At 42.1% G+C, this 21,302-nt stretch overlaps 1 protein-coding gene across 1 annotated transcript; it reads left to right on the top strand.

Annotated features, from left to right (window-relative positions):
- The first annotated feature begins 879 nt into the window (after positions 1–879).
- On the top strand, positions 880–20,599 carry TSPAN13 (tetraspanin 13). Its single transcript, XM_065399748.1, has 6 exons — positions 880–942; positions 11,905–12,072; positions 15,993–16,073; positions 19,382–19,495; positions 19,884–19,994; positions 20,525–20,599. Exons 1-6 carry the CDS (start codon positions 880–882, stop codon positions 20,597–20,599), a joined length of 612 nt encoding a protein of 203 aa, XP_065255820.1.
- The last annotated feature ends 703 nt before the right edge of the window (positions 20,600–21,302 follow it).

Below are 21,302 nucleotides of genomic sequence, written 5' to 3'. Positions count from 1 at the left end.
ATTATAAGGATAGATTCCATATAGAAAACATTCTTATATAAGACACAATTAAAATTCTTTAGTCATCCTTTCAGTTTTTACTTCTGCAAACCCAGACCAGGTTTCCCTAGGTACCTTCTCCTTTTCATTTATTAACGTGCACCGCTTGGGGGCTTGCACTACATTATTTCACACTGTCTATGCTTAACTACTTATTTAGCACCCAGAGTTGTATATTGATAGTTTAGATCTGTGGGCATCAAGCTTGCTGCCCAAGGGTTGAATCAGGCCTGCAACCTCTTTGCACCTGTGTTTTCAGACCTAAGTATAGTGGATACCCGGGGGGGAGGATGAAATTCAGACAGATGCACCCTGCTACTAAAGCCGGGGCGCACAAATGAAAGACCCGGGGCGCCCCAAGCCAGTGGGAACCTACCAGGGCAGATGCACCCTCAATAGTGTACATCTGGCTCGCTGCGTGTCACCTTTTGCTCCCCAGGCTGCAGCTCCGGCTCCCACCGCCCTCACCTGGGCTCCCCGCGGCCACCGGGACGATCCCCTCCCCCTCCCGGATTCCAGCCGCCGCCACCACCCTTCAGCGCTCCACTCATTTGCATATTTTTACCTTTGTGGCCGAAGTGCAGCCAATCAGCGAGCGCGGCGGCGGCGAGCGCAGCTCCTCCCACCCCCTAAGGAGGTGGCATAGCTGGCGCGACACGCCGGGAGGGCGTGTGAATTCCCAGCGCACTGCGGGCTCGAGCTGCCACCTGCCCCGCCGCGAGGGAGAGGCGAGCGCTCGGACCGCAGGCACCAGCCCTAGGGCCCTCGCCGCTCCTGCCTCCGCTCGCCGCGTGCCCGCGGCAGCCCCGTTCTCCAGCCGCGGCCAAGGGCGCCGGCGAGATGGTTTGCGGCGGCTTCACCTGCTCCAAGAACTGCCTGTGCGCCCTCAACCTGCTCTACACGGTGAGTAGCTGCCGCCTTTCCCGGCCCAGCGCCAGCCTGTGCCCCTGCTGGGAAGCTCCTTGGGGGGCTCCGGGCGCCCCCGAGTGAGTGTAACTCCCCCGCTCGGAGGAAGAGGGAGAGCAGCTCCCTGCTTGTCAGGCTGCCGCCTGCGGCGGCCACAGCTTCGCCGTCTGCAGCAGGAGAGGCTGGGGCGTCGCGCCGGTTCTTCTGCCTCCCCATTAGCCAGGGCACCGCCGGAGCCAGCTTGGATCCACAGCGAAACGGCTACCCTGAGGAGCCTCCAGGGATCAGCAGCTGCTCCTGGCTGTGCAGCACCTGCAGGCAGAGCGGAAAGATCGGCCAGGGAGTTAAAGGACCAGCAGCTGCTGGGGTCTCGGTGTCCGGCTTGCCTCACAGTCTCCCTGAAGGGGAGGTCAGCCTTGAATCTTCTAGGAGACAGACAGGAGTGTTTGACCACGCAGCAGCCTTGTATAGGGATGGTGCAGAGATCTATGTGTTCCTAGGGTTGGGGGGAGCTGGATTGGCATGGGCATGTGAGTCTATCTTGTTGATCAATAAAGTCTCCAGGGTTCAGTAGAATCAGTCTGGTTGCTAATGCTAACTAACTACAATTGTTTTTAAAACCATCCTGTCATGCTGGTGTCTTGTAAACTGGAGCAACGTGGCTTGTTTCAGATCAAAATCCACCTTCCTCTCCTTGAGACTGGTGCTTATCGTGTTTAGTTAGTAACTGCTGACCAGTGCACTTTAGGCTCTGGAAGGTTTCCCCTTCCCCCCCCCCCCAACTTCCACCTGACTAAATCATCTTGTGTCACCTATTACATTTAGTTTCTCATTATTCTGTTATAAAACAGGGCAAACCAAGAAAGTGGGAAAAGAGCACTGCAAAGCCTGAATGTTGTTTGGTTAAAGTTGAGAATAAATGTGCTCACACCTTTTTTACTTAGAAAGATCTCTTTAGTCAGTCAAGGAATGAGGAAGGCTCCTTTTTTACATTTTTGCCATAGTGCTTAGTAAGGTGCTAAAAGAGGTCCCTTTGGCATGATAACGTAAAACTTCTGTACTTGTATGTTATTTAGGCTCTGTAAAATCTTTTATCTAGGCTGCACATATGAGCAAGTTCATTCAATAGACACTTGTACACAGGGGGAGGGGGAGGAAGAATATTAAAGAGCCTCCAGCTACTGTAGCATTAGGGGTTTAGAAATGCTGATAATAATTTCATAAGTCCATTTCCTTTTTAAAAATGAGTAATATTTCTAAGAGTTGTTGCGTAGGGTACTGGCTGTTTGGGGAGGAGGAGGTATACATTAATTTATTTTTTACTGGATTTAAAAGTTGTATGTGCAAATGACTTACTTGCTGCCAGGGCCGGCTCCAGGCACCAGCTGAGCAAGCTGGTGCTTGGGGCGGCAGATGGTTGGAGGCGGCATTCTGCCCAATCGTAGGGCGGCATGGCCGGTTTTTTTTTTTTTTTTTTTTTTTGGTTCTTGTTCCGCTCCTGCCGCCCTGTAGGGGCGGCGGCGGGGAGAATCAGAGCGCCCTGCAGGGCAGTCCTCTTCCTTCCCTCCCCCCACCAGAGTGGAGCCCTCCTGGCAGGCGGCAGGAGGCGGCGCAGCAGGAGGGGCCGCGTGGCAGCACCCCTACCGTAGCCCTGGCCGCCCCCTTCTCTCTCTCTCCCGCTCCCTCCCCCCTCCCCAGCCGGTCCCCCTGCACCCGAGCTCCAGCTGCGACGCAGGGTGTCTTTTGTTTGTTTGTTTGTTTTTTTTCTTTTGCTTGGGGCGGCCAAAAAGCCAGAGCCGGCCCTGCTTGCTGCAGTGCTCAAATTCAAAAACAACCCTCTAATTTTTACCTCCACCTTCCCCTAAACAGCTATTTCCAATATATAAAAGAAAACAAAATTTGCAACTATATTTTTATTATAAGGCTTTTTGGTGCAGAAACAGGGAGAAGTGTAGCGAGGTGATAACTGTTTCCTTCCACATATCTTCTAAAAATCTAAATGTAATTGTTATAGTGTGCATTTAATATTTTTTTGTTACTTTAACAAACATTTGACAATAATATATGTGAATGCCAGGTCAGCCTGGAAATCACTTTTGGAATCAGCTGTGGTTCTGCATACTTGCACCTTTCTGGAGATAGCATCTTGTTCTCTAGAATCTCAGCTTTAATTTAACAAACAAAAGTAAGTTTCTAGCTATTACAGATGTGAAGAAAATCTCAAATATGTAAGAGTGTAAACTGAGGCAAAAGATATGTTTATCAGTCCAACATTGTTAACTGTTTAATTCCTCGTGTAAGGGAGGAAAGAGAGAATCGCAGGTCTGCACAATGTACTGAGTGACATCTCATTTTGGTGTCATGCCTGTGGTGGTGTTTGGAAGATAACTCTACTTTCCTCCTCTTTTCCCTCTTCTCTTCCCCTCCATCCCCCAGTCACATAGTAGCCAAGCCCAAGGAGCCTTGTAGAACCTATGGGCAGATCAGCACCACCAAGGGAGAGCTGTGTTCAGAGAGCTATGTGATCATGTTTTAAACACCTGCATGTGAGAAAGTTTCATTTTGACAACTTGCTTTTTATTTTGTTTATTTTGTGAAGAAGAGTATTGCCACCTCTCCTCCCATCCCCATATCCCATCTGACCCCTGCTGGAAATGTAGTTGTAGTTAGAAAAACAAATGGGACTTCTCTTTACAGCAGTGGTGGGCCACAGGTTGCCCATCAGAGTAATCTGCTGGTGAACCACAGCCACTGGGAGCTGCGGGCAGCCCTGCAAATGTAAACACACAGTCTGGCGGCCCGCTAGCGGATTACCCTGACGGGCTGTGTGTGGCCTATGGGCCGCAGGTTGCCCATCACTGCCTTACAGTAAAGTCGAGTAAAACCAAGCCTTAAGACTTGTGTCTGTAGATTTTGAGTCACGATAGCATTGGTAATGCTGTATTCTACTCAAAGCTGGCCTTACAGTGCCTGATCCTGCAAGATGCTGAGTCTGTTCAGTTCCTTGGGTGTTGACCTGACAGTATTAAAAATCAAAGCACTCCAATCACGGCAGTGCTGCTGACTTAAACTGGTTTAAATTTCTAAGTAGGAAGAAAAGCAGAAAGCAACCAAAGCATGAATAAAAACAAACTGGATTTTAAAAAAATGGATTCACTTCAAATAATCCAATGTGTGAGTAACATGACTTAAAAAAAATTCTTTCTGAGTTAGTTGATGGCATCTCTTGAACAATTTCTGTCTGGAATTGGGAAGATATAGCTTAGTATGTGAGGTGTCTTTTTATATTCTATAGAAGTAGGGAATTTATCCTGGGAATTGCAGGTTCTTGCTGTAGCCTCTAAAAACTTATAATTCATATTCTGTCATTTTAAAATATCCTAATTTTCAAAACAACAAAGCAGGATATTACAAGTCACTATTGGCACTGATTTTACCGGTACTATAGTGAAAAGTAACTTCGGTTGACTATGACAAATCCGTTGCTGTAAATTGTCTGAACAAATCCATGAATGAAAAGGGTTTTGTTTTTTCTTTTTTTGTCATCTTGCAAAAAGTCTAAAATGTTTCTGCCTTCAGTGGGCTAACTTCTTTCTTCTTTTTAGATTACATTTTGCTGATAACTTACTCTCACTTCTACTTAATTGTTAGAGGTCTTCAAGTGTCCTGCTTAAGTCCTGATCCTGCAATTTGTGACTGGTGCCCATGCAGAGCCTCACTGACCACACTGGGATTCAGTGCAGGAATAGGGAATCTAATCTGTCCACATTCAGTCAATTGAATGTGAGTAGTGGCATTGAAGTCTGTGGGATTACTCACATACTTAAAGTTAAGCACTTAAGTGCTTTTTCTTGACTGAAGACATGCTGGGAAAATTGTTTTGTATTTAAGAAACATCAATTTGAAATCTAGTCAATTAGGAAAAAAATATTTAATTTCAGGTCCGTGCCAATTTTTGAGGTTTTTTGTAGTTACATTTTTAAAAACATGTTTTAAGTGTTGGCAGTTAATATCTTGTTTAATCAGTTTATTGGAAGGGGAATATTTAAGTCCCAGTTAACAATCAGAAAGTAAAAAGGTAGCTCTACTTTGCGGATTAATTGAACCAAAGACCTGATGACAACCATCCCACCAAAAAACACTTGTCTTGTATCATCTGAGCAGCAGCCTAAACAGTTAAATTTCTGCTGCTGCAGGAACTGTAGAGACCTAACTTTGACATTTTTAAAAAGTTTCAATATTGCAACTTGGATTTTTTAAATTTATTGAATGTGTTTTACTTAAATTACATATTTACTGTAGATTTGGCTTCATTTTTTTCCAGTTAAAGGTATGTAATTTTAGCTAGTACAGAGTTGATTATGTAACTGCACTTTGTTCATTTAATCTAATCAATGGAAAATACCAAATATCTGATTAGAAAAATCTACAGTTCATATAGTGGTTTGCTGGTAATTGAGCTCACGTTTATCTACAGAGGGTATGTAAAACTGTCTTATACTTTAGTATTACTTTGAAATTATGTCATGCTTTGCATACAGCTCCATATTTCTATAACACTGCCTGTTGTGCTGATGGAGCTACAGCTGTTGTAATTACTGGATTAATACTACCTTCTTTCTCTGTTTTTCAAAAGTGTTCCCTTTCCCCGTCTCCCAATATAACCTGAAAATAAAATTTGCTATGGATTTCATAAAAGATTTTGGATGAGGACAGAAATTCTCATATTGAGAAGACAACCCTTTGCCAGCCTGGCTGTTGACAACAAGGAACATGGCTAATAGCAAAGCATTAGCCAAGTGGGAGGTGGACATACATCATGGGAAATATCTTCCAGTGCAAAGCTAGTGAATCTCCCTTTTTCCTTCTTCAAGGATTCCCTCTGTATAGGAGATCCTAGTATAGCCAAGAAGAGCCACCATATCAGTTTCTTTGCCACCCCTTCCTTACCCTTGGCACAGTGAGTTTTCCCAGGGTAAACAGGGGCAGGGCTGGGTGTACCTATTTCCCAGTGATTTCTTGCTGTTTCAGTGGCTTCTTGGAGTCATGTGCAATCAGGCATAAGTTAGAGCAACCAGGGCTACTCTAACTTTGTGCCAGGATGGGACAAGTTCTTATGGGGTAATGGGTTAGTGCATAGTCTGTAGGAGAACAGAGCAGCAAATTTCCATTTGAGTTAATATGAAAATGAATTTCTCAACCTGTGATGTAGATAAGCAGCTACTAAGTGACCACACTACTTGTTATGGTTGGCGTCTCCACTCAAGACTTTTTAATGGGTTTTTAATAAAAAGTTTGGGAGTGCAGTGCCAAGACAGTAAGGGGAAGTTTGTGCAGCAACTGCTTGTACCGAGTGGCCCTACCTCATCTTATCTCTTTGATATTTGTAGATATTCTGTTTTCCCATATCTAACACCTTCTCCACCCAAGGTAACTTTGAAGGTAGCTTTATGAGATGGACTCGGTTTTTATGTCTATACAAAATGATTATATAGAAGCTTTTTCTAAATATATAATACATATTCTTGTTAACCTAAACTAAATCATGTTGATCCATTGCATGGCTCTTGTCACCAATTTCTTTGTGCACATTTGATAGTGCATAACATTGGCTACAGAGGGCCTAGGAATATTTCTAAGATTCATGTGACAAACTTGGAAATGTACTTGGCTTTACCATACATCAATCTATTACAAGGTTTATGTCAATTCAACTTCTTATTTAATTGTCAGATACTGGTATGGAGCCAGGCAACTTCCAGTGTTTATGGTTCTATATATATATATATATATAATATAATTATATATTATTATATTCCATATTAATAGCTCATGCAGATAGCTTAAGCAGAGCACAGTGTCTGTATTTAGCTATAGAGATGCCAGAACATGAGATCAGACTTTACTTTATGGTAGAAAGCCTGCTCAAGCAGGTAAGAAGTTAACCTCCATTGGCTTTTTGTTTTTGGTTTTGTTTAAGTTAAATCTGTAGTAAACTGCTAGTGGTAAACTCACTATGACCGTACTGCTGATGGTATAGGTTCCACAGGTCTGGGGCAGCATGAGGAGCTGTGGCAAGAATTATGGAGTTACTAGGACTTACCAGAAGCCTGCACTCCCTGTTTTATCTCTTTGGTATGGAAATTATGCAGGATTTCCAATAAATCATGGTTCTGGCTATATAGGCAACCCTGCCAGAATTGTCTTTCTCGAGGAATCTCCAAATACTTGGATGAAACAAGAGGTGGTCAAAACAAGACCTCAGAATTTTGGCTTTGGTTTAGCACAGGGGTCTCAAACTCAAATGACCACAAGGGCCACATGAGGACTAGTGCATTGGCCCAAGGGCCGCATCACTGACACACACCCCCCCCCCTCGCTGCCCCCAGCCCTGCCCCCACTCCACCCCTTCCATGAGGCCCTGCCCCTGCCCCATCTCTTCTCCACCTCCTCCCCTGAGTGCGCAGCTCCCTGCTCCTCCCCCTCCCTCCTGCAAAGTGCTAAGCGCCACCAACAGTAATGCACCTCACTCAAAGGACAAAACACGCACTTAGTTAGATTTACTTCTGTTAAAGCCCCCCACTGCACTGGGTGCACCACCACTCCACCCCTGCTCTGCGTCTTCCAGGGGTGGCAGGTTTGTAGAAATTTTGGTGATGCCCAGAACCTGCCCCCCCGCAAACTCCACCCCCACCTGCCTAAGGCTCTGGGAGGGAGTTTGGGTGGGGGAGGGAGTCTGGGGTGCAGACTCTGGGGTGGAGTTTGGGTGCTGGGTGCAGGCTCCGGGCAGGGGGTGGGGGTGCAGACTCTGGGATGGAGTTTGGGTGCTGGGTGCAGGCTCCGGGCAGGGGGTGGGGGTGCAGGCTCCGGGCAGGGGGTGGGGGTGCAGGCTCTGGGATGGAGTTTGGGGATAAGAGGGGGTGCAGGTGTGAGGGCTGTGGGACTGGGGATGAGGGGTTTGGGGCATTGGAGAGGCTCAGGACTAGAGCAGAAGGGCAGCGGAAGGGCAGCCTGCCCTGGACATAGTGGAGGGGGGCACTAGGCCCCTGCGGCAGCAGGTGATGCCAGAAGCCAGCAGAGCGGAGTGGAGTCAGCATGAGCTGCAGGCTCTGGGGCAGTGAAGGGGCAGCAAGTGAGCCTGGGGGAGACGCGTGGGGGTGGCAGGCAGAGCCGGGGGAGAGACCCGGCCCCAAACATTGGGGAGCAGGGAGCTTCGCTGCCACATAAAATAACTTGGAGGGGGGGACGGGGAGTTTGGCGGGCCACAGGGAAGAGCTTCGCGGGCTGCATGCGGCCCGCGGGCCGTGTGTTTGAGACCCCTGGTTTAGCAGATGAGTGTAGGTTTGTGATAGTTTGCTTGCCTATTGCTGCTATATATTCTTCTACATTTTGTGTGGCACTGTACTTTTGATGAGAGTTTGAAGAGAAGATTTTGATTGAGTCACAAAAGGTGACTTTAGTTGTAACCAAACAGTTGTTTGGTTAATAAACTTAAGGTCAAAATTTCAAAAGGGTTCACTAATTTTGTGCGCCTCAATATTTGGGAGTGGAGCATAAGACACACCTGGGCCAGACTTCTGCTGTACTATCCACCTCCTTTATGATGATATAAAGAGGGAGGAAACATGTCTCCGAGAAATATCTTCAGTGTAAGGAAGTGATTGGTGCACAGCTACGGGGGAAAATCGAGAGGAGGGAGGGGCATAGAGTGCGCTATAGTCTGGCTCTTCTAAACCAGCATAATTTAGAGCAGCCCTTAGGCTGGCCCCTAGCAAGGTCCAGAATATAGGAGGCACAAAGGTGGCTTAAAGATGCCTTTATGCTACTCCACCTTCCCATTCCTGCTGTGGAAAAAAAAACATGAGGACTGGGTCCTCAGTTGTTCTGAAAATATGGTACCAGGTGTCTCAAGTTGGTCACGGAAAACCAACAAAGATGAAAATACAGGCACCTAGATTTTCTAACGGTTGCAAAAAATAAATGGTTCTCTAACACATGTATAGAAAACATGGACTAAACATCAGAGACATTTTTGTTACAATTCCTCTGAAAAGGAGATTATTCTTTCAGTTAAAAGCAGCAAACCCATCTTGCTCTGAACTAGCAAGTATTGTGCATAGTTAAGCTGGACTGTCATGCCAATGGCAGAACTGGCTTTTCTGACTTGCAGCATTCCTATCTCCTTTCACATATATTGCCTGTGTCACGTCACAAGGTTGTTTAGTAACTAGGCTTTGATCACTCCTTTAGTTAAACAAGTGACCTACAGGTGAAATTTCCTGTTACCAATCCCTGTGAGTCAACCAGTCCTTTCATTATAGCTGCTTCAGTGCACACACAAACTTTAATGGAGAGAGGTTTTCTCCATTGTCATAGCTAAAGTCAGCATTACAGGTGGGCTACTATATAAATGGGATGGGAGGCTGCTCAATACCCCAAACCTCTACGGTGCCAGCAGTGTGCCAGGTGTGCTGTGGCTTGGAGGTACATGCTGTAGGTCAGAGGACCCCGAAGTGTGGGATGTGCCCCCCTATGAGGGTATGGTGGGGCCTTTGGGGGGCACAGTGGGTTCAGGGCAGTCCCCATGGGGGAAGAGCACCACTCAGCCCCTCCTCACCCCGAGCTCTGCTTTGGCCCTGCCCCCAGCCACAGCCCTGGCTCAGTGCAGCTCTGCACCCGGCTGGGAGCCTGACTGCGACACTGCTTCTTCCGCCCAGGGCTGAGGCTCGGGGCAGGGCTGGAGCCACACATGGCCCCGGCTGCCAGCCCCCACTGCAGCCCAGTTGCGACTCCGATCCTGCCTCTGGCTGGGGCTCGGTCCCGCTCCCAGCCCCAGCTTCAGCCCCCTTACCCTGGCCACATCTCCCCTCCTCCTTCCCCCCCCCCCCCCCCCCGCTCCCAGCTCTGGGGGTGGGGGTTGTGGACAGGGGTAAGGGGGGAGCGTGGCCCTCAAAAGTCTGGGGACCACTGCTGTAGGTGCTTCAGCAGGTAGTGCTAGCCCTGGTGGGTCCCAATAACCACTCAGACACATGGCTAAGGGAAAAGGCATTTAGCCAGGACTGGCAGGAAAAAGAGGTAGCAGATATCTTTGGTACAGAGGCTTAAGAAGTTACAGTTCAAAGTGAGCAAAAGTGGTTCTTGTTTGGGTCTTGTTTGATATTTAGAGACTTACGCAAGGTGTATCTTTACCTTTTTGAACTTTTCATTGTCTGTCTTTATGAAAATCAATACAAAACACATTCCCTACCTCTTCAGAAAAAGGCCTTGAGAGATACTGGGCTGTTTGCCAATGTCATTCAGAGTATTCCTCACCTAGTTTTATTCTAAGACTAGTTCAGTAAAATGAAAAATCCAAGCCACCGGATTAATTAAACAGCATTACATCCCCATGTCGATGCTGTTGTTCAGAGTTAAAGTAGCCTTAATTTGGCTTCTCTTAATTCACCTTGGAAGTGAATTAAACTAAACTGAATGAAGGCCACTTTAATTCTGAATGAGTGTTCATACAGGAGTTTAATGTAGTTTAACTAATCCATTTCAAATTCACACCTTAATTAGTTTGGATTATTTTTCCTGCATGTCCCCCTGTAGACAAGCCCTTAGTGACCTAGTGGATTTTTATATATGTCAAAAATAGTATTTTGGGGCCTGTGTGATTTTGACCTTCCATAGTGGGACTTCTGAAAGTCCCAATAGGTACCTAAATACCTTTAAAAATGGTCCTGGGTAACTACATTGGAACTGGGTTGGAAATCTTTTGTTTGGAGTTGGAGAGGAGGCAGGAAGGTGTCTTCCAGTTAAACAAATTTACAGGAAATTGAAAGCCACATGTAGTGCTCAGACTGCATTTGTGATTAGTAAAATCAAATAGTTGTACTAGGCAAAACACTTACAGCTGCACTTAATTACAAAACTCAGTTATTTTTGGCAAGGCCAGAAGTGAGCGTGGCCCCCCCCCCCTTTTTTTTTTCTTTCAGCTTCTTTCATAGTTTGTTTAGGGCTCTGATTATTTGTAGTCTACTTCCCTCCTTCATATCCCACCCTCAATCTAACTATCCTGGAGTTTTTCATGGCTCCAACACTTTTCTTTGTGTTAGAGTGAAAACAGGAAAGGCTGGACCTTCCTGCTCATAAAACAATATTTCTAATAAACTAGCTGAACCACAATCTGCATTTTCAGAATACCATCCTTTGAAAGGAAGGAAACTGCTTACTGAGAGCATTTTGAATTTGTTCTGATTATTAGAGTAGTCTTTGCTTCGTAGTAAAGCTGATTTCCCAAAGGAACATTCCATGAGGACAAGACTCCTGACTGTTTGTTTTGCTGTCTGCATTATTTGACACGCTACTCTAACAAACAGCATATTTGCATTTGATCTCTGTAAACGTGTATTGCCCCAACATCAACAATTCAGAAAATGTTGAAGATTAACACTGGTGTAGTGCTGATTGGACTATATGCCTAGAAAGTTGGATATTTTTTCCAACCTGTTCACATAGCAACGAAGCCAAGTATATCCTGTTTCTTTAAATAGACCTTGCATTTCTCACAAGGTATTTGGAACTCTAATTTATTTCTCAATCTGTGGTATAAAGCTGTTAATCCTTGTTTCAGATGCATGTTCAACTCTATTATAATCCCTATTGTTATATTAGTGTGTCTGGTATGAGACATTGATCTTAAATTGGGGATGGAATGTGTTGGAACAGACCGCACATTCACAATATTGAAAGGTAAATGTACACTTTAAGTTATGAACAAGAGAACTCTCTACAGGAGCTAATTTTTTAAATTGTTAACTTCACATTTTGGACTTTTGTTTTTCAGTGATGAGGGGAGAGAGATGTATCATCTTTTAATGGCAGGAAACATTAGTGCTAGGAGCACTAGCAATCTAGACTATTTTTCTTTTACATACTAATTGTCTCATTTTTTTTCTCCCCCCTCCCTCCCTCTAGCTGGTCAGCCTGCTGCTGATTGGAATTGCAGCATGGGGTATAGGCTTTGGCCTCATTTCTAGTTTCCGAGTAGTTGGCGTGGCAATTGCAGTGGGGATCTTTCTGTTCCTTATTGCTTTGGTTGGATTGATCGGTGCAGTCAAACACCATCAGGTGTTACTCTTCTTTGTATCCTTTGATTGGGAATTTACAAACACAAGTTGTTGTGGTGGTGGGGTTTTGTGTGTGTGTGTGTGTTTGTATTAAAGTAATTCCTAGTTGTGGATCAGAACCCCATTGTGCTAGATGCTATACAAACACAGAACAAAAAGGTGTCCCAACACTCCTTCCCAATTTATGTGCCACAAAATTAGTTCTCCATAATGCTGCCCTTCATCCACTGTCAATTTTTTTTTTTTTTTTTTAACCTCTTGCTTCCTTTTTATTTGTATGATGAAAATGTTGCTTCTGTCAAGGGCTCATCTACATCACATCTATAACAGTCGCAGGAGACTTACTGCATGTTTGTCCCCTGACCTAATTACAACACAGTTCTAACTCTAGATTAAAGTAAACTCAACTGTGTTGTAGTGGAGTCAGATGACAGCCCTGGTGTAACAGGTTTCCCTGAATTTGTTATAGGGAAATTTAGATATTTCTCAGGCACCAATTGGATTTTTGGATCTCTATGAAGCAGGTGACGCTTATTTAATTCAGCCTCCTTTTGTTTTCATTCACATCTACTCCTTTGTCAGCCCGAATTAGAATTGAGCATGTGAGACACTTTCTCAGGGTGCCCAGGACTGAGAGTCTCCTTGTTACCCTCCTGCCTCATCGAGAGGAAGACTTGCCGGTGCTTAACTGGGTTTCAGCTCCCTAACACCACTAACCACAATCTCCGCACAGCTCTGTTTTGCAGGTTAACAATAGGTGTATCCAAGCCCCCTGGAAACATCCCCCTGCAGCATCCAGCCCCTCTAACTGGACGCCCACAGAAATTACCAGATTTGCTGCCCCCAAAGGAACAGTATACACACAGTTTGTCTGATACAGTTCAGGAGCAGGTCCTTGATAACGTCACATCACTGAGATATATAATTATAGTAAAAACAATCTTAAGTTTATTATCAAAAGCCACAACCCAAGACAGTGATTAAGGCTGACAGGTGGAAACAGAAATGGTTACATATAAAACAAAAAGTATAACACGATCCTTAGAGTCAAACCTTAACTTTAAAAAGCTAATCCTTGTCTAAAGCAGTTACTCACCTAAAGCAATCTCCCAGCATCACGAATCAACATGACTAGGATCCCACAGTTCTTTTTGGCACTTCAGTGAAGGATAAAAAACGTGTCCTCTTGCTGCTTTGTTACACCCTCAAATCTACTGTTTTTGTCCCTAGAGTCAGGATGACCCCTGTGGTTTATTCCCTAGTGTGCTGGTTCCATGGTGCTTTCACATCTTTGTGTTCATGTTGTGTGCCAACCGACTTCCATTGTGTTGGCTTATAATGCTTACTTTATATGTGAACCAAGGCACACAGGTGAAGCTACATCTTTGTCTGACAAAAACCAGTTTGTCAGACCTGCATGGGTCACAGATTCTAAAATATAATTTCAGTACATACGTGCATCCTAAATATCACCCACCCATACATCTCATAATGATTAAGACGATCAGTGGGACATACGCTTTTATTAGATACTTCACTTGTTCCTCTTTGGATATATACTATGAAAGCAGTGTGTTGGGTGTAGTGAGTTTGTCAGGCCTGATAGCAGTTGCTGTTACAGATCAGTGAACCCTTTGCCAGATGGCACCGAGAGGTTCTTGGGGTCACAGCATGGACTTTGTCTAATGCTACTGACAACGTGCCGTGTTGACACTATATAAGTAGTTTATGGTGATTCCCTCCATGGTTAAATCATGATAATTGTATTTAGCTTTCGTTCTGGGGTTGGGGGGAGGGGTAAAGATTCATCAACTCCAACTTTATTTTTCATTAGTGGACTGCACCCAAAAATCAAAGAGTGACTTTTAATTTTGCTAATACAGTAGCTCAATTTCCAGAAGTATACAAATCTGTCAATGAACGACAGAAAACTAATAACAAATTTTCAAAACTTGCCTCTTCAATATTTAAAAATAAGGGTTTTTCCTTTCAGAATGATGCATTTTAAAAAACTGATTTAAGAAAACGAGATGTAAGACCCTGTATTGTAATAGTATCTCTCCTGTGTAAGTTTTATGCAGGTTCAGGTTACTTTCTGTAATAAGGTGAGACTCTGAGTCATTGAAGGAAAAAGAATGTTTGAACAAAGGGTGCTGCCTACCGTCTAAGACTGCCTGGAAAATTAACTGCTTTGTGCACAGGAAATCTGTCATTTAAACCCTTGCTAACTTTGAGTCTGGGATTAGCAATGGGAGTATGGAACTTCCCACTTCTAGGTCAGCTGTCTGATGAAAATTATTGCAAACAGTCCTCTGCATCACAAAAAATATTGCTGATCTAAATTTGCAACCTTGTTAACAAGGTCAGCAGATAAACGTTCTTTGGGGCAGGGACTTTTTTCTTTTTGTCTGTAAAACACCTAGCATGACCGGGTCCTGATCCATTAGTCAGGTTCCTGGGTGTTGCTATAATACAAATAAATAGATTAAATAGGTATTAAAAGGCAATTAGACATTTCCTGTTTTGGCTAAATATTTTTCCATTCTGTCCAATGTATTGCAGCAGAGTTAGGGCTCGCTATTTTTCTCTCCAAACATACCTTTTTGTCAATTTTGAATGTTTTTCTTTAGACAACCTCTAGGAGCCACTCCTGTAGTACATAGAAGGCCATAGATTACACCTGGGTGGATTTGATTTAAATCAATTTAATTTAAATCACTAGTCAGGAAGACTGATTTAATCATGGTTTTCTACATAAAAGTACATTCTTGTTGGTTGTTATAACCTTAATACATATTCTTCACAACTCAGATAGATGTAGTTTTCATTTTTAGAAGGTACACACTATACATTTTCAAACAGTGATTTATTTTGAAAACTTTTCAGATTAGTTTTACAGCTATATCAGAAAACGAATGAATGATTGTTTGGTTAGTTCATTTACCAAAGGTAATTGAAGCAGATATTTATGAAGTCATTGGGAGGTGAACTATCTCCAATTCAACAGGTTAATCATTAATATTTGGAGGATTTTCTTGCCATGCTGTATTAGGAGGAGAACATCACCAGACAGACATTTAAATTGTTTTGTTTTAACTAAAACAACAATGTTAAGTATTCTGGATTTTTTTTCTTCAACAGCAAACATAATATTTTAACAAAGCAAGCATATTTCCCTCGCTTCTCACATTTATCTCCAGACTTCTTGTCCAGATCTATTCCGCCCCAACAATCTTCTATTCACTGAACTTTTTGAAACTTTGCACTTTTAGAGAGAGATAAGGGATTGACTCTGTGTACACAAATTTGCAGAGGGACAATAGAGTTGAGGTCTGTTATTTCTCACCTCTATTTTTTTATTTTTTTTATTTGAAAACATTTTTACTGTTAACAAGCATGTTACCTCAGGAGACACACATCTACAGTTTGAGAACTGCATAACTAAGCATCTCTGATGGTATCTTCTAGACTGAGCACTGAATCCCATTGGGTAGATAGAAAGATTAACATAAATAGTCTATACAGAAGCCTGTGGAACCCCATAAGATTGGGTCCCTAATCCATGATCTATTGGAATTCATTTACAAGACTTTTTTCTTAAACATTACATGAATATATTGTCTCCTACTATAGATTTAGAATTTATAATCCCTATTCCATGGGATCTTTAAAATCATGTGACTTGTAGAAAACAAATACAAAGCATTGCAAATAGATTTTTTTTTTTTTTAATTATATCATAAAGCATTGTCTGGTTGAGCTCTTACTTATTAATTATACATTCCAAAAGATGGCCAAGCCCTCCCATTTAGATGCTCAATAGTTTTTATATTCTTAAGCACCATTTATGTACATGACTCTGCATGTAACTGTTAAGCACATGCTTTGCTTACCTAAAATTCCTTTGAAAATGTAACCTTAACTGTCTTTCTTCAGTACATGATTATTCTCTTGCTAGTGTTCATTGTCCAGTTTTCAGTCTCCTGTGCTTGTTTGGCATTGAACAAAGATCAGCAGGTAAGAAATTTCTTCTGAATTTTCAGTTGAACAAAAATGTTGTGTTGTAGATAGTTTTGAGCTATGTACTGCTGCCTAGACAATTTGATCAAACTGTAGTATGCATAGTATATTGATTGTATATATTTATAAAGGATGATGGGGACCACCTTCACATGCTTTATTAAGCTAAGGACTGCTGCAAAATCAATGCTCGGTGTCCGGTTCCTAGGAGGAAATTTATGCAGTTTATATTATGACTCTACTACTTTTAGACTTCCTGGTTACATTTCTGTTCTCAGGTATGTCAGTTATGTGATATGAAGTTCAGCAACTTGAAACAAGCTGAACTAATACGCACTAATCTAAATTTAAGATAACAGCAAAGGAGACTAACACTGAATTACTTATGTGTGTAAAAAAACATTTCCATATAAAATGAATAATCCAAAAACTATGGCTATTATAGGTATATTCAGTCCAATCTATTAAGCATGCAAACCCTATTTGATTTAAGGTGTATCTCCTTTCTCTATCCACAAAAGTCAGATAATTGACCCCCTTCTTAGTGACTTTCTAGTAGTACACTGGCATATGGAACCATCCCCATCCCCTGGGCACGCAGTCTGCCTCTAAGAGCCAGTCTCTCTTCTTTTTGTTTTTGTTTTTTGTGTTTAAGTTTATACCCTGCTTGAACTGTTAGACTTCACAAATCTGTGCCATTTATTAAAGGTTACCTCCTTTATTCAACTTCATTTCTATAGCCCAGCTTCGTAACCTAGTGAGGTTTACACAGTGGATAAGATGTTATCAAGCATAGTTAGTGCAGGAGCTACTGATGACAGTGATCACACCTCTCAATGTGGGGGGAAAAAACTGGGACAGCTGTCATGGGATAAAGGGGGGTATGTGGCAGGGCTTTGATTGATGGCTGTGTGTGAGGTGAAAGTAGGAAAGGTGCTCCCTCTGTTCTTTTCCTCACCTTTGTGCTCACCCTTTCTGAAATCTTTTCATCTTTAATTCATAGATTCGAAGGCCAGAAGGGACCATTGTGATCCTCTAGTTTGACCTCCTGTATAGCACAGGCCATAAACTTCCCCAAAATAATTCCTAGAGCATTTCTTTTAGAAAAACATCCAATCATGATTTTAAAATTGTCAGTGATGGAGAATCCACCACAACCCTTAGTAAATTGTTCCAAAGATTAATTACTCACACTGTTAAAAATGTACCTTATTTCTAGTCTGAATTTGTGTAGCTTCAACTTCCAGCTATTGGATTGTGTTATACCTTTGTCTGCTAGATTGAAGAGCCCTTTATTAAATATTTGTTCTCCGTGTAGGTACTTATAGACTGAATTGACACCCCTTAGCCTTCTCTTTGTTAGACTCAAGAAGCTCAATCTATTTAGTTTATAAGGCATGTTTTCTAATCCTTTAATCATTCTCGTGGCTTTTCTCTGAACCCTGTCTAATTTATCAACATCCTTCTTGAATTGTGGGCACCAGAACTGGACACAGTATTCCAGCAGCAGTCACACCAGTGCCAAATATAGAGGTAAAATAACCTATTTGAGGTTTCCCCCATTTATGCATCACAAGATCATATTAGCACTTTTGGCCACAGCATCATACTGGGAGCTCATGTTCAGCTTCTCTACCACAACCCCCAAATCTCTTTCAGAGTCACTGTTTCCCAGGATAGAGTCCCCCATCCTGTAAGTATGGCCTACGTTGTTTGTTCCCAGATATTTACATTTACATTTAGCCATATTAAAATGGATATTTTTTTGCTTGTGCCCAGTTTGCCAAGTGATCTAGATCACTCTGAATCAGTAATCTATCCTTGTCCTTATTTACCACTGCCCCAATTTTAGTGTCCTCAGAAAAATTTATCAGTGATGATTTTTGTGTTTTTCTTCCAGGTCATTGATAAAACTGTTAAGTAGTGTAGGGTCGAGAACGGATCCATGCAGGACTCCACTGGAAACAAACCCACTTGACGATTCCCTTTTCACAGTTATATTTTGAGACCTCTGTTAGCACCTATGAAATGGATTAAAAACAGGCTATGTTAATCAAAATGTCACGTCTAAGTATATTACATCAACACTATAACCTTTATCCAAATTTGTAATATCAAAAACAGATATCAGGTTAGTTTGACAGGATCTATTTGCCAGAAACCCATGTTGATTAGCATTAATTTTATTACTTTCCTTTAGTTCTTTATTAATAGAGTCCTGTATCAGCCACTCCATTATCTTGCCTGGGATTGATGTAAGGCTGACATACCTTTAATTACCTTGGTCATACTGTTTAGCCTCCTTAAAAATTGGCAAAACATTCGCTTTCTTCCAGTCTTCTGGAACTTTCCTGGGGCCACCAGCCAACTCCATGCTACTGAGCAACTTGCTGCTGCAGTTATTACAGCTTCTGGCTAACTTCCTGCTGTGGAGGAACAAGAGTATTTGTGCTAGGTCCCAGCTCCAGCAAACTTGCCCATTAAATTTACTGTATTTTACTCTGTTGGATTTTATGGAGCATCTTCAGTTAGTGCCTCTTAACCTTTAACATTAGTATCTGACACAATTTTCAATCAACCATCAGCAGCAGGAAGTGAATAAGGGCATGGCAACTAGATTATCAGCCACGCACAGCGTTGGTCACAGTAAAACCAGTGTTTCACTAAAATCTCGTTAATGAGAGATCTGAACATAAGAACGGCCACATTGGGTCAGACCAACCAGATCTAGCCCAGTATCCTGTCTTCTGACAGTGGCCAATGCCAGGTGCCCCAAAGGGAATGAACAGAACAGGTAATCATCGAGTGATCCATCCCCTGTCTCCCATTCCCAGCTAGGGACACCATCCCTGCCCATCCTGGCTAATAGCCATTGATGGACCTATCCTCCACAAACTTATCTAGTTCTTTTTTGAATCCTGTTATAATCTTGGCCTTCACAACATCCTCTGGCAAGACATTCCACAGGTTGACTGTGTGTTGTGTGAAAAAATACTTCCTTTTGTTTGTTTTAAACCTGCTGCCTATTAAAATTCACCTTGCCACTTAGCTGGTGATACAACTGCAAATCTGAAAGAGTGGAGATAATCCATTAGGACTGTGAACCTTATATACTGGATATTTTTCTTGCTTTAGCTATTTGGGCTATTTGTAAATTATATTCATGACATTTGTATATTGCTTGTTTTAGACTAAATATATCAGGGTGGGGGCTGTGTCTGTGGGTATCGTGTACTATGTGGACACCAATGAAATACAAAAAACAAGGGTAGCATTTATTAAATGATGCATGTGTTAACTTGTAGCGCCAACTTCTAGAGGTTGGATGGAACAACACAAAGAGTGCTAGAGAAGATATTGAGAGGAATCTAAACTGTTGTGGTTTCAGAAACTTCAATTCAAGTGAAACCTGCTCTGCTGTAAGTAGATTACTGAGTTATACCTTTTGTTACTTTCACTCATTCTTTTCTAGAGAAGTATGCAACCATATTGCCATTGCTTAGCAGCTTAAGTACATCATCACATTTACAGGAATACTGTATAGTTTGAAAAATCATTATAAAATACACAAGACAGAAATTGTATCAGTTCATTTTATAGTACTTACCTCTTTGGTACTCAAGCACTTTGAGATCTTCTGATTAAAAAGCAAGACATAGGAGTCAAGTATTATTTACAGTCCAATTTATTAAAAATGCCAATCTTGGGCAAAACTAAGCCATCTAAAGACTAGGTGCCTCTGGCTAGCTTCACATGTTTATTAAAAAATGTAGCACAATGTAAAAGCTGTAATTTCTTCTGTTACAGGCTTGTGTTAAAGATAACAACTGTTCAACATGTGCATCTATAATAGAAGAATATTCAGGAATGGTACTGAGATTTGTAGGTGGCATAGGACTCTTCTTCAGTTTCACTGAGGTGAGTGCACTTGAGCGTAATTGTTTCCAAAAAAGTCCGGTGTATTAGGAGTTTACTACATAAATCTCTAACACTATTATTCAACATCGTTTGACTTTTCTGACTAGCAACTCAAGCAGAGTGGATAGCGAACAGAAACTGCCAAGGGGCAGGTTTGTAGATATTCAGCACTGGTCTCTAATCTTTAGTGCATATGGTAGCCATACCTTTCAGGTTACATTAATACTGTAGGTAAATGGGTAAGCAATAATTGTAGATATTGGTGTGGTCAGAGGGAAGTATGTGCCAACACCACACGCATTGTATATGCAGGTTTTTCTCCTTGTTGCTAGAAATAATTCTGTCACTGGATACATCCTCCCACTAGTAACAAAGGGACTTGTGGGGTTTTCTTGTGATTTAAGTGCCAGTGCAAGCATGTCCTGAACTTGCATTTGGAAATTTTATGCATCACGACACCACGCAAAATATTCTGTTCTTTTAAACCAGAGATAAAAGCACTGCTAAGTGTCTGTCTTCTTCTTTTGCAGATTTTGGGAGTTTGGCTGACTTATAGATACAGGAACCAAAAAGATTCTCGTGCAAACCCTAGTGCATTTCTTTGATTGGAAAATTTCTCAAGGACTGAATCTTTTTCCAGTTAAAATATGAATTCTCTAGCAATTGGCACTTCTGCACGCTAAGGATCTGAAAGAAAATGATTTTCCTACATGGAGATGTTTGTGCTTGTCATCTTTGGTTTCCCATCTTCACCTCTGCGTTCTCTATCTGGAAATAGATATATCTATTCTGTAGCTGAACAGAATCTGAACAGTTCGGAGATGGTTAAATAACTGTTAGATCACAACAATTGCTGAAGTCTACTGTTGCAAGTTAGTTTTATTGCCTTTCTTAGGTTTTTTTGTTTTTGTTTTTTGTTTGGTTTTTTTAAACCCCAACCAAACAACAACAAAAAATACAACCAACATATATTCTGACATTACCACTTTCTTGTGTGGTTTTTGTTGTTGTTTTACAAAAAAACACATACTTTTTCATTAAAATGATGCATCTGTATGTTGAATGCCGGTAGGGTGAAATACAGTAAATTTGTTTTTCTGTTGAATCAATTCCCATTCTGCTGTTTGGGTTAAAAAATAATATAGAGAACATCTGAAATATTAAAACTTATCAACCCTTTATTTCGTTTCTTTTCTTTAGATAAATTCAAGATACCATTTTAGATCATGGATATAAACATATGTTAACTGACTTCTGTAGGCTTTAGTTTTGACATCTTTAGAATTGCATATAAAGAGAATAAAAACA

Source organism: Emys orbicularis, chromosome 2 (genome assembly GCF_028017835.1).
Source record: "Emys orbicularis isolate rEmyOrb1 chromosome 2, rEmyOrb1.hap1, whole genome shotgun sequence".
Taxonomy (NCBI): domain Eukaryota; kingdom Metazoa; phylum Chordata; order Testudines; family Emydidae; genus Emys; species Emys orbicularis.
This window is presented reverse-complemented; position numbering and strand designations above follow the sequence as displayed.

Coding starts and splice junctions, on each gene's coding strand:
- TSPAN13 (XM_065399748.1), top strand. CDS start 880: ATGGTTTGCGGCGGCTTCACCTGCTCCAAGAACTGCCTGTGCGCCCTC. Junction 16,074..19,381: donor CATTGAACAAAGATCAGCAG/GTAAGAAATTTC, acceptor GTTAACTTGTAG/CGCCAACTTCTAGAGGTTGG. Junction 19,496..19,883: donor CAAGTGAAACCTGCTCTGCT/GTAAGTAGATTA, acceptor CTTCTGTTACAG/GCTTGTGTTAAAGATAACAA.